Source organism: Macaca fascicularis, chromosome 8 (genome assembly GCF_037993035.2).
Source record: "Macaca fascicularis isolate 582-1 chromosome 8, T2T-MFA8v1.1".
Taxonomy (NCBI): Eukaryota; Metazoa; Chordata; class Mammalia; order Primates; family Cercopithecidae; genus Macaca; species Macaca fascicularis.
The window spans coordinates 79,632,309-79,645,891 of NC_088382.1; the positions used below are offsets into that span (position 1 = coordinate 79,632,309).

Sequence of the window (13,583 nt, forward strand, 5' to 3'; positions counted from 1 at the left end):
TAAACATATAATTAAATGATATTAAAGACAAGGATAATAAATACGTAAAATTCATCACCTTCTAATTATTTTACTATTATCTATGCTGTTGTCTAGGCTATTTAAGTCTATTCCACCTGTATGATAGAAACATTATACAATGGTGTGTGACTGAGCACCTCCTCCCAACTCAGTGTTCAGGGTTGACAAGTTGATGACGTGAAATCATCCACAGGGGTGTATTTACATCTCAGAATTGACAAATGCTACAAATCAAGGCTTTTGTTTACTTTTTACTTTTTGTATAAATGGGTTACCACTATGTTACCCAGGCTAGTCTTGAACTCCTGGTCTCAAGTTATCCTCCTGCCTCAGCCTCCCCTAAGTGCTGGGGTTACAGGTCTGGGCCACTGCACCGACCATGAGCCTTTTTTAGAGAGCCATTTAAACATTTGTCGGCAGTCCACTGGTTACATGTGATCGGTACCTCCGTTTTGCTATCTCTAAACTCAGGATGATAACAGCACCTATCTGATAGGGTTATTGAGAGGATTCATGGATTAACATATGTCAAGCACTTAAGAGAATGCTCAGCCTGCAATACAGTCATGGTAAAGGGGAGTTATGCTTCAGATTGTTACTACCAATACAGAAAGATCTCCAAGCTATATTGTTCCATTTTTTAAAAGCTCAGCAAAGCATGTATGAATGCTCTATTTTAGATACAAAAGAGGGACAATTGAAAATGCATATCCACAGTGTCTTCAATAAAGAAGCCTTGGAAGGATATGCAAAAAATGAATGAAAGGGGTTACCTGTTTCATCTTCGGTTGGAGGAATGGGAAGAGCTAGGTGGATGGAGGACTTGAGTAAGAGCAAGAGGTTTCAACGTACCTTGTATTTCCATTGAATTTTATGTTTTTGAGCTACAGAAACACATTCCCCATTCAAAACATTACAATAAAAACTGAACAATTTTCATTAATCCAATGAGCATTTCATCCTCATCTGATGTAATTAAAATGCTATGAAAGTCCCTCTGTGAGGGTCAGAAGGGGCACAGAGGAAGAGGAGACCCTGGCTTCTGCTCTGCAGGAGTGCATGCTCCACTTGGAGAGGCAGAGCACACAGAGAACACACAGGGAGAACAGCTTGGAGGGAGGGGTGCGAGTCTGACTGCAGATGCACAAACACCATGGGGCTTTGCACCTCCATCGTGCAGATACGACGCGGTTCTTAAGAGGTACTTACCCTGTTGTATAAGGGATGTTTATGCCCCCTAGATTAATGCTTTCACATCCAACAATAAATAGGGTTGAAAAACACAGTAAAGACACACCACTGCAGATCATTGCTAGTTTTGCAGATTCTCTGGCACCAAGTTTCAATTTTTTGATAATGTAGCCTCCGAGGACAATACCAACACCAGCACTGGGAACTATAATAACCCCTGGGGAGAAGAGAAGGAGAGGATTAATTTGAACTCGTGTACACTATTATTCATCTTATCTATTCTGTCTCTTGCTCAGTAGTACTAAGGTAAAGAATCAAAAATTACTGTAATCAATACATCTTCATTGTGTGTGATTTTATAGTATAATATTATTTTCAACACATACAATCAACAATGGACTCACATCCAGATTTCAATAAAAACTTTTATACAGCAATAAAATAAAGACAAGCAACCCATTACAAAAGTGAATAAAACTTGAGTAAGTTCTCCACCAAAGACAAAATCCAGACAAACAATAAACACGTGAAAGGGGGTCAACCTCATTATACAGAAGGAAATACAGATGATGCACCTAACATAGAAATGATAAATACTCAGGCGACAGGTACCCTAAATACCCCAATTTGATCATTACACATTCTATGCATGTCACAACATTCCACGTGTACCTCATAAATATGTATGAATGTAATGTATAAAATAATTTTTTTAATTTGAAAACCACAGTGAAATACCACTACACACCAATCATGTTGGTGAAAATTGTAAAGTCTAACAATACCACACGTTAAAGATGGAACGTAATGGGAACTCTCAACACATTGGCAGGATGTAAATCTCAACACTCACTTTGAAAAACAGTTTGGCATTATCTGGTAGAGTTGAAGATATACACACCCTGTGGCAATCAATTCCATTCTTGAATCTATACCCTGAAAAAACTTGTGCACGTGGGTACCAAAAGAAGTGGACAAGATATTTGAAGCATTGTAATAGTAAAAAACTGGAAATAAACCAAATGTCCATTAATAAATATATCATGTATAGTATATCTATATAAAGGAGTGCCTCTATACACTCATTAAATGGAAAGAAACATAGCTACATACAGCTTTGTATGATGAATTATACAAAGACAATGATGAACAGAAGGAACTAAATGCAACAGAATGCACATGACATGACTACGTTGGTATGAAGTTCAACAACTTGTAAAATTAACAGCATTGTCTGGGAATGCGCAAACAGGTAGTACAACTATGAAGAAAAACCAGGAGTAATTAACACAAAAGCCAAGATAGTATAGGGATTCATGGTATCAGGAAGGGATGCAGGAGGTTCCTCTGGTGCTGAAAATACTTCTTGCCATGACCTGGGTAATAGTTACTGCTGTGGTCTGAATGTTTGTGTCCCCAAAAAGTTCACATGATGAAATCCTAATCCCCAAGGTGATTAGGAGGTGGGACCTTTGGAAGGTGATTAGGTCACAGGAGTGGGAGGCCTGATGAATGGGATTCGTGCCGTTATAAAAGAGGCCTGAAAGAGCTACCTCACCTTTCCATGTGAAGTTACATGGTGGGAGGTCACATGTGAGAAGACAGCCTTCTATGAGAAATTGGGCCCTCCTTCATCACACAGGGCCAGGGCCTTGTTATTGGACTTCCCAACCTCCAGAACTGTGAGAAACAAATTTCTGTTGTTTAGCATTCACCCAGTCTATGGTAATTTTGTTACAGTTACCTGAATGGACTAAGACAGTTACACTGTGTTCACTTTATAATAATTTCTAAATTATGTTTAATGTACTTCTGGGTAAGTTATTTTTCATTGTAAAAAAATAAAGAAATTGGCCAGATGTGGTGGCTCACACCTGTAATCCCAGCACTTTGGGAGGCTGAGGTTGGCAGATCAGTTCAGGTCAGGAGTTTGAGACCAGCCTGGCTAACATGGCAAAACCATGTCTCTACTAAAACTACAAAAATTAGCCAGGTTTGGTGGTGCACACCTGTAATCCCAGCTACTGAGGAGGCTGAGACAGGAGAATCGCTTGACTGAACCCTGGAGGCAGAGGTTGCAGTAAGCCAAGATCGTGCCGCTGCATTCCAGTCTGGGTGACAGAGTGAGACTCCATCTCAAAAAAATAAAATAAAGAAATCATTATGGTGCCTGCCCCCAAGAACCTTACAATCTAAAAGAGAAACAAACAACTTAATAGAAATTAGAATACAATAAAATAATTATACGAAGTGCAGGGAGAGAGTCTTCCCTGAATGAAATCTGGGAGGGTTTCACACAAGTGGCAGTATTTGAGTTGACTCTCAATAGGTGAGACAGAATCTGCCCAAAGGACCAGCACAGAGACTATCCTACACAAAGAAAATATCTGCACAAAGAAAATACATGCACAGAGGCATGAAATAATGAAATTGAGGATTCAATGCAATACAAAATATTGAGTATGGAAAGGAAGCAGCTGGGAGGTGGAAAGACCTGGAGAAGAGAGTTAGGGAAAACAGAGACCATGAAAGATCACGGAAAGGAGCTCAGGTTGTATTTCTGATCATGGAGGCCGCTGAAGAATTCTGAGCTGCGGTTGACAGGATGGAAGCTCTGTATTACAAAGATCAATCTTGAAACGACATGCAAGACAGCTTAGATGGGGTCAAAACTCAAGTCAGAGAAGTGGTCAGGGGGATGACTGCAAAGGTCCTTGTGAGCCACAGTAGGGCCCTACAAAGATGGCCCAATAAATTAGATAAGGACAGGGAGAGAGGAAGGATGACTACATAACACCAGATGAAGGAAGAAATCTGGAATATGAGGAGGAAATGTGTGAGTAGAGCAGCTCAATGGCCCCCATTGTAGACTTGTTGATTGTGAAGGGCCTGAGGAACAATCAGGTGAAATGCCTCACCCAGTGTGTCTGTGGGCTGCAAGATCAAAAAAGAGCTGTCTGGGGGATTTATAGCCAGGAGATGAATTCATGGCATAAATGAGATGCTCCAACAAGATGGTGCAGAGTAAGAAAGCAAAAGAGCCCAAACTAACATCCAACATCCAGAAGAGTGCCAATGTTAATGGGGTATCATAAAAAGGTAAGCCCACATAGCAAGTTGAAAATGGACAGCCACAGAGGCTGGAGGAAATGTGGGAAACAAAAATGTCAGAAGCCAGAAAAACTTGGATTTTGGATTCAGAAAGACTGGAGTTCAAATCCTCACTCTATTTTTTGTAGCCATGTAATCATGCAGGCTTCCTAAACCTTCTAACTCAGGGTTCTTTGCCTTGTCATGGAGATGTATTCCTTTTACCTTAGCCTTAGAATGAAGATTACAGGAACTATCTATAAGTAGACACAGTACATAGTATTTGGTACATAATATAAATTGTAGCTATTAATTAGCCAGGCAAGATGGTGGGTGCCTGTAATCCCAACTACTTGGGAAGCTGAGGCAGGAGAATGGCTTGAACCCAGGAGACAGAGGTTGCAGTAAGCCAAGATGCGCCATTACACTCCAGACTGGGCAACAAGGTGAGACTCTGTTTCAAAAAAAAAAAAAAAATTGTAGTTATTACCATTACAACTGTGCCATAGAAAACCAAGGAGAGAGAACAGGCATGGTGGCTCATGCCTATAATCCCAACACTTTGGGAGGCTGAGGCAGGCAGATCATTTGAGGTCAGGAGTTCGAGACCAGCCTGACCAACATGAAGAAACCCCGCTCTACTAAAAATACAAAAATCAGTGGGGCTTGGTGGTGCATGCCTGTAATCTCAGTTACTCCGGAGGCTGAGGCAGGAGAATTATTGCTTGATCCCAAAAGGCAGAGGTTGCAGTGAGCTGAGACTGCACCATGGCACTCCAGCCTGGGTGACAGAGTGAGACTCCATCCCAAAAAAAAACAAAAGAAAAACGAAAAGAAAAGAAAACCAAGAAACCAAGGAGAGAGTTTCAAGGAGAAAATAGACAACAGTATCAAGTGCATTAGAGAAGTCCAGTAAGAAAGACTGAAGTGAGACAATGTGTCACTGGACCTCTGACAAGAGCAATTTTAAGAGTGTCACACAAGTGGAAACCAGACTGTGATGGGCTGAGTAGTCAGTTATGAGGCCCTAGAGTTTGAGAAACCCAGTCAGCTCTTTCTAGAACTTTGCATGTAAAAGGAAGAATGGATATGGGTCTAGAATTAGACTGGGACCAAGGTAGGGTTGGGGTTTGGAGGGTTGTATCTGTTTGCTAGGATGCAGAGAGGACTCAAGCATATTTATATACTGAGGAAAATAAACTAAAAAGAGAATGAATGGTTGAATGTGGAGGGGAAAGTTCAGCTAATGACAATGCAAGATCCTTGAGAAGTCAGGATAATATAGAATTAATAGCACAGATAATCAACTTAGCCATGAATGGGGGAGACAGACTCCCTCCTCTGGGCTAGAACAGGGGATAAATCCGTGGATGAGTAGTAGCTTTACAATGTTAGTTTTTCTGTTTTATTTTTCCATTATTTTGTAAACATAATGTAATACATATTTTAACGAAACAGTTGAAAAATATAGAAAAGTAGGAAGGAAAACAGCAAAGTAGGAAGGAACAAAAATCCACTGATTGCATTCTGGCATATTTCATTGCAGACGTTTTTCCTCCTAGAATTCATAACATGCTGCAGTTTCATTTTTTTATAGCTTTGATTTTTGTTGGGTTTTTTTTTTTTCTGTACGATTGAAAACAAAACCACCTCTTAGAAGGAAGAGATATTGAGAACTTTAAATGTGGCCAAGGGTTGGAAAAACCATGGTAGGAAAGTGAAGGCAGCACTACTAAGAATATGTAAAAGACAGTACTACAGATCCAGACTATATTGGACACCAGAAGTCTGCAGCTGCATTCACGTGCATGGTTGCATGCTCCTGCATGTTCAACAACCCGTAAAAAGAAGCAGAGGAAGATTGAGCTTAACTTAAAGTCAGTTTTGCCTGGCAGCCAGTGTTCATCCTTTAATCCTCACCAGAGTCCTATGAAATCGGCAATGGCTTTTTTTTTTTTTTTTTTTTTTAAGACAGAATTTCACTCTTGTTGCCCAGGGTAGAGTGCAGTGGTGTGATCTCAGCTCACTGAAACCTCTGCCTCCCAGGTTCAAGTGATTCCCCTGCCTCAGTCTCTCAAGTAGCTAGGATTATAGGTGCTGGTCACCAAACCTGACTAGCTAATTTTTGTATTTTTAGTAGGGATGGCATTTCACCATATTGGCCAGGCTGTTCTCGAACTCCTGACCTCAGGTGATCCACCCACTTCGGCCTTCCAAAGTGCTGGGATTACAGGAGTGAGCCACCGCGACCGACCCGCATGGCCCATTTACAGATGAGGAGATTGAAGGCTCAGGGAAGTGACCTGCTCTACAGTGCGCAGCACAAAAAGGGGAGTTTGGATGGAAACTGACGTTTTCTGTTCCCAGCCCCACGCTGAGCCCACATTATCACAGCTGCCTCTTACACCCAACAAGTCCCTGGAATCTTATCCAGAGCTCTGGGGTGAGATGAGCTGGCGAATAAAGTACCCTCCCCCCGAAGCAAACGTATACATGCTATCAATGTGATTAATTTACCTTTAGAATGAAAACGTTTTATTCATAAAATTTCCATTTCAACTAAGCAATTACGGAGTCTCAGACACTGTACTACAGCCTCAGGATAACAACAGATCTCCATGCTGGTAGCTGAGTCATAATTAAAAAGCAGTATAATTTATTTGATTATGCATCCTAGTTAGCATTAGACTCTCAAACACAGAACATTTGTCATCAGTAAATATGAGGGCACATTAAACAGAGTGAAGACCCTTGAAAATGTTCTTCGGCGCCTCCGTCATCTGCATCTCGCTGCACTATCAAAACAAAACAATCTGACCACTTATTTACGCGAATATGGACATTGCTTGGATCTCCAGTCAGAGAAAGATCCAAAGTTTGCTTTGGAGAATTATACGCGTCTTGGGTCGAGCAGCGGGGATGGGATCGGACAGTTCAGAGCCTTCTTACTTCCCCCTACTCAAAGCCGCTGGCTCCAGGTACAGCTCTAGTAGTTACCGGTGAGCTTATGGAGGGGCTGGGAGTCAGTTTCTCCATCCGCAACCACGCGACATCCAGGCCTCCCCGCCTGCCCACTCCCTACTGGGGGTGGAAAAAATAAATGTAAATGATGGGTTCTCCTGGCAGAAGTTACGGTCCTGCCGGTCCTGCCGCTAGCCCTGTCTGAGCTCAAATTCACGTCCCTGGCTGGTGCCCCCCTACCCTTCCCTCTGTCCCCGGGCCCCAAAGAGTCTCAGCTCGCCCCTCCGCTGCGCCTCTCACCTCTGCGCCCCTCACCTCTCTGCGCCCCTCACCTCTCTGCGCCCCTCACCTCTCTGCGCCCCTCACCTCTCTGCGCCTCTGCCCCTGACCCTGCCCGGTTCCCAGCCTCGGAGGGACCTGCGAGTTCCTGCTCCACGCGCCCTCTAATGGCCAAGACCTAGGGAGCGCAGATGAGAAGCAGGTGGGGAAAAGGCCATCAACGGATGGATACCCAAGGACACTTCCATACGTTCGGTGGGGAGGACAAGGGGGACACAGTGTGGGAAGATGGGAATGCCTGCACCAAGCCCAGGCACCCGAGGCCCTAGGTGCCAGCCGTAGAGGAGAGAGCCCAACGCAACTCCTTATGTTCAAGAGGCAGCCAGATCCCCTGAGTTCAAATCTCAGCTCAGCCACTTAGAAGTTGCATGTCTTCAGGCAAGTTACTGAACATTTCCAGGCCTCGGATTTTCTCTTCACTGAAATGTGGATTATAATAGTATCTTCTTCATTGGATTGTTAGGATTAAATGAATTAAGACCCGTGAAAGGCTTAGAACAGTGTCTGACCAACAGCATACACTCAATAAATGCTGGCCATCATCATCATCGTTTTAACAAGTATGAACTTCATTATCTGCCTAACATTATGGGTTTAAATTTGCACACATATGTTGGAATTATAATCAGGCAAATTCTTATATGCTATTTAATCTATAGAATTGAATTGAGGCAATCTATTAGTGGCCCAACATAAACCTCTACATGTTCTTTAAATATACAAACCTTGATATTTACTTACTATGTGCTCCTAACACATAAACCTCTGTTAGATATTTAGCAGCATGTCTTTTATCTGAATCTAAAGAACTCACTGCAACATTAAGTGCTGACAACGCAGAAGATTCTGCTTTGCTCATACAAGGTCTGGGAATATCCTGCTGCTTTCCAGCTGGAAATCTTTTATCTACTCATTTATCCAAGCAAATAGACATTAATTGTCCTACTTTCTTTCTTTCTCTGTCAAGCACTATTATGCCGCAACATTAGATTTTGACGTTTTTATTCTGGATCCCAATATTGCTTTCCTTTTGTGGCTGCATGGAGCTGAAGGGTCTTTATGAAAACATAATATTTATTTAATTACCAAATATAAAAGCTAATGACTGCATTTTTCCTCTTTCGCTCCAATTCTTGCCAATTGGTATTGTAAATAGACACAGAAAATATACATAAGCTTAAAGCATGATTTGGAGCACAGGAAAACCTAAACCTAAGGAGAGAACAAAATTAGGCAACCCATTCATTATCAAGAATGTATCATAGGTTCAGGGAGCTTCAATTGTGCTGTCGTTGCTATTGTTAAGACAACAACAATGTGCTTTTATGGTACCCAGGGCTAGCCCCTGTCATCACACTCGCTACTCCTATTGTGTTTATTCTCTGTCTTTCTGTTATCTTTCTTTAAGGTTCTTGTCTGTATTTTAGCATCTTCCTATTTATTTAGCACTGACCAATGCCTAGTGTGTGTTTGGATGAAAGAACAAACATTCATTTTGAACTTATTATATAAAATCTTATATAACTTTTAATTTATTATATAAAATCTTCAAGTGATTTACTCATTAATTTCTGTTTTCAATTATTCCTGGAACTAGGTTGTATCCCATTTTACAAATAGAGAATCTAAGATCTAACTTGAGGTTAAAATAAATTGCTAAAATCAGTTTAAAACTGATAAGCACTAAATATCTAGATTGATGCCTGAAAAATCTCACTTTTACCAAGATTCTGAATTGAACATTATTAGCAAAAGCTTATTAAACTGCCAAGCCATCAAAGGAAATGCAGAGGACAATATCAGTCTCTGAAACCTCTTATCTATTGTGAAATTACAGTGGTGCAGAATGTCCTACCATGGTGAATTAAATTAATACAGACAGACTCTCAGAATATTAAACATTGTCATTTCTTTGCTCTAGTTTCACTGCCCTTCTGTGTTTTCCATGTCCAAAGTTTTCTTAAGTTCTGTTGAAAATAAATGGCTTGCAAACATAAGACTATCAATAAATAAGGAATATCATTGTAAGCCATTATGACATGTGGATTCTCCTGTTGCCTGGCTGGGCACACGGGAGGGACAAGAAAGCAGAATGAGTACCTAGAAAAGAAGAAAGTACCATTTATTATTATTATTATTTTTTTTTTTTTTTTTTTTTTTTTTTTTGAGACGGAGTCTCGCTCTGTCTCCCAGGCTGGAATGCAGTGGCCGGATCTCAGCTCACTGCAAGCTCTGCCTCCCGGGTCCACGCCATTCTCCTGCCTCAGCCTCCCGAGTAGCTGGGACTACAGGCGCCCGCCACCTCGCCCGGCTAGTTTTTTGGGTTTTTTTTTTTTTTGTATTTTTTAGTAGAGACGGGGTTTCACCGTGTTAGCCAGGATGGTCTCGATCTCCTGACCTCGTGATCCACCCGTCTCGGCCTCCCAAAGTGCTGGGATTACAGGCTTGAGCCACCGCGCCCGGCCGAAAGTACCATTTATTTACTCATTCATTCTCTCTCTCTCTCTCTCCCTCCTTCCCACCTCCCTTTTTCTTTTTGTGTGCAAGTGCACACACGTGCATCCACAAGCAACCGCATACACACACAGATGTTGATTACATGCCAGGTACTGTGATAACTGCTCTAAATACAGTATCTCATTTAATTCTCAAATGTCATGGATTTTTATGCCCTGAACCCAACATATGTCTTACAATCAATAGTCTGCAAGCCTTATGTCATAATCTAATTAGAAGCATTTTTCTTTCATAGTAACTCAAAATCATGGTGCACCTTGCCAGCAAAAGTGTGAGATTGGAAGGAATACAGCATTCTCTCCACATCACAGAGGAAGAAACACCTAAAGAATTCTGGAGCAAGGAAACTGACTCAAGATTATTTCACTTTTCTAAAGCCTAAGCTTCTAACTCGATGATTCAAAAGACACCTTTTCCTCTTGCTCAGAATAAATAATTTTACCCTTTTAAGCTTCCACTGTATCTTGCAAACATTTTCCTATAGGAAGTAAGTATCAATTACTATCAGAAGGAAACAACTAAAAAGATTGTTTAAAAACCCAAACCTTGAAGCTAGCAAATTTTAACTGAGCTGAGAATAGACAGCACAGTAAGTATACATCCTCACAAACTATAAATGACTCCACAAAGTTTAAAAGCACAGTATATCTCTTTCTCTTTCATTTATCTCAATCTTACTGTTGCAAAAAATTCAGCAATCCCTTCATAAACGATGAACAAGATGTATCACTAGAATTAATTTAAGGTACCTTTTTCTTTGAACTCAGTGGCCATTTAAGACAGAGAACAAACTATTTCTTTATAGCCATCATATTTCACAGCATAGCTTCAAGCCAAAACTTAAAAGAGGAGTAGCAAAGCCCTGTTTGAACTTAGGTTTAGGAAAAGCAGCCTGCATGTGTTGAGCATTTGTTGCAGTCAAAGCTGCCAGTACCTGACAAAGTCTTTAGGCAGAGTAGAAGAACTTACAGTAAGTTCTTTTAGGAATTCTCTTGAGGCAGATAAGCCGGGGGGTTAGCTCGCTTAGCTCAAGCTGCTGCACCCCAGCTGTCTCAAGTTTTGCCCCTCTATAACTTCAGTTAGAGGAGACAGAAGTAGACTTTATCAGCCTCAGTTTCCTCTGTCAGGTTCCCCCTGACAATCATAGTGTGGCTCCCGTGGGACCACTTACAGCTAACCAAAAGAGAATGCCCTTGAATTTCTAGTGTAGCCTTGCTGAAATTTTTAGTAAAGGCTTTCAAAGGAATTACACACTTCTAAAAACCTTAGCGTCGATGACTTCAACAGGGAGATATTTATATAAAGCCCGTATTTAACTCCTCTTAGGCCAAATGGATCTCATTCACCCATAATAACACTTTCTTCAACTCTTTACCAACACAGGGAGACACTGTGCAGTAGGAGAGAAATATGAGAACCCCAATCTCAGGATTCAAGGTCTGGGGATCACTGAAGGAAAGGTAATAGAAAGGAACATTCAACAGTGAAAACAACCATGCTTTTCATTTCGGGTTTCTGTAAAGCTCTGGCTGAAATAATGCACAAAAGAGAAGGCTGAGCTGTTTTATGAAAGGGATTCAAAAATCAAATCAAATTAATATTTCATCCTTTATGGCTTACAGACCTGAAAGAATTTTCTGCATCCAGGCGATAAACCCACAGAGGGCCAAAACCACTCGAAATGATGAAATGCAAAAATCACAGTGTTTACTTCCGTTTTCCCCAGTGCTGGGAAACTGAAGGTGAAAACCTCTAAGCAAACTACTGGAAAGGTGGGTAGGGGGCTTTGTGGGGGAAATTTCACAGGAGAACAATAATACCTTACTAACTTTTTCAGCTATCAAAATAAGCCTCAAACGACGTTGGTATCAATTTTCTGTACTGGGTTTCCATTCATACAGGTAAAGCCCACAGATGCAGCCCATGCCAAGCGCAAAACCCTCTTTGGAGGCCCTCTGGGCAAGATCCATTTTCTGTCAGCAACTTTCAACTTCTCCTCTGTCCATTGTTGTCCAAATCCAGCAGCCCGGAGCTTTTCCATCGAGACAGTTCATCGTCATGACGCCCACTAATAACAGAACTGCAAAACCCTGACAAAGCTATCCTTCCCCTGGGAGAAGTAAGCAGACTTTTCAAACTCTGTATGTGGGGAAAAAATTGAGACAAACATCTGCACATCTGAACTATACCTATTAGAGCCCCTTGCCCCACTGGGACCAGGTAGAAATTTTGCTCTTGAGAAACCTTATTAATTCTGCCAAGTGAATAGGGAAGACCAGAGCAGCCACTTCATAAATAGAGTCAGATCACTAATTAGACATATTGTGTTTCTTTTTTTTTTAATTGACAGCTTCTCTGAGCTATAATTCACGTACTATACAATTTGCCTACTTAAAGTGTACAGTTTAATGTTTTTCGTATATTCACAGAAACATGCAATCATCACTCAAATGTTAGAACATTTTCATCGCCCTAAAAAGAAACGCCATACCCATTAGCTATCACACTCAGTCCTCCCTCACCCCTCACTGCTCCAGCCCTAGTTTCTAGTTTCCACTCTAATTTCTACTTCCATAGGTTCGCCTATTCAAGACCTTCCATATAAATGGAGTCATACAATAGGTGTGCCTGGCTTCTGTCCCTTAGTATGTTTTCCAGGTTCATCTATGTTGAAGCATGTGTCAGTTCTTCATTCCTATTTATGGCCAAATAACATTTCATTGCATTTCTAGATCACATTTTATTAATAATATTTACCCATGCATTGGTGGATGCACTCTTGGGTTGTTTCTACTTTTTGGTTATTACAAATAATGCTGCTATGAACATTCATGTACAAGTTTTGTGTGAGCGTATGTTTTTGTTTCTCTTGGATACATGCCTAGAAATGGAATGACTGGATCATATGTTAACTCTGTGTTTGAGGAAGTGCCAAAATGTTTTCCAAAGTGTCTGCACCATTTCACATTCTCAGCAGCAGTGTGAGCGTTCCAATCTCTACACATCTTCACCAACTCTTGTTATTATCACAGATAATACTTGATTTTAGCCATCTGAGTGTGAGGTGGTACCTCGTTGTGGTTTTGGTTTGCATATCCCCGATAACAAACAAGGTTGAGCATCTTTCCATGTGCTTATTGTTGGACATTGGTACATCTTTTTTGGAGAAATGTCTACTTAGATACTTTGCCCATTTTAATTGGTTTGTCTTTTATTACTGAGTTGTAAAAGTTCTTTATGTGTTCCAGATATAACTGCCCTAGCATATATATGATTTGCAAATATTTTCTCCCATTCTGCAAGTTGTCTTTTTACATTTTTTTTTTTAAGGCAGGGCCTTGCTCTGTCACCCAGGCTGGAGTACAGTGGCACAGCCATGGCTCACTGTAGTCTCAACCTCCCAGGCTCAAGTGATTCTCCCTCCTCAGCCTGCCAAATAGCTGGGACACAGGCACATGCCACCA

General features: G+C 41.1%; 1 protein-coding gene across 4 annotated transcripts in view; it reads right to left on the reverse strand.

Moving 5' to 3' along the window:
• The window catches only part of SLCO5A1 (solute carrier organic anion transporter family member 5A1), a 154,735-nt gene that overhangs the window by 29,326 nt on the left and 111,826 nt on the right, over positions 1 to 13,583 (reverse strand). For all 4 annotated transcript variants that reach the window (XM_045398364.3, XM_005563500.5, XM_045398363.3 and 1 more), the window contains one exon: positions 1,231 to 1,429. In XM_045398364.3, coding sequence (XP_045254299.2) covers positions 1,231 to 1,429 — 199 coding nt within the window. The remainder of the gene's footprint in view (positions 1 to 1,230; positions 1,430 to 13,583) is intronic.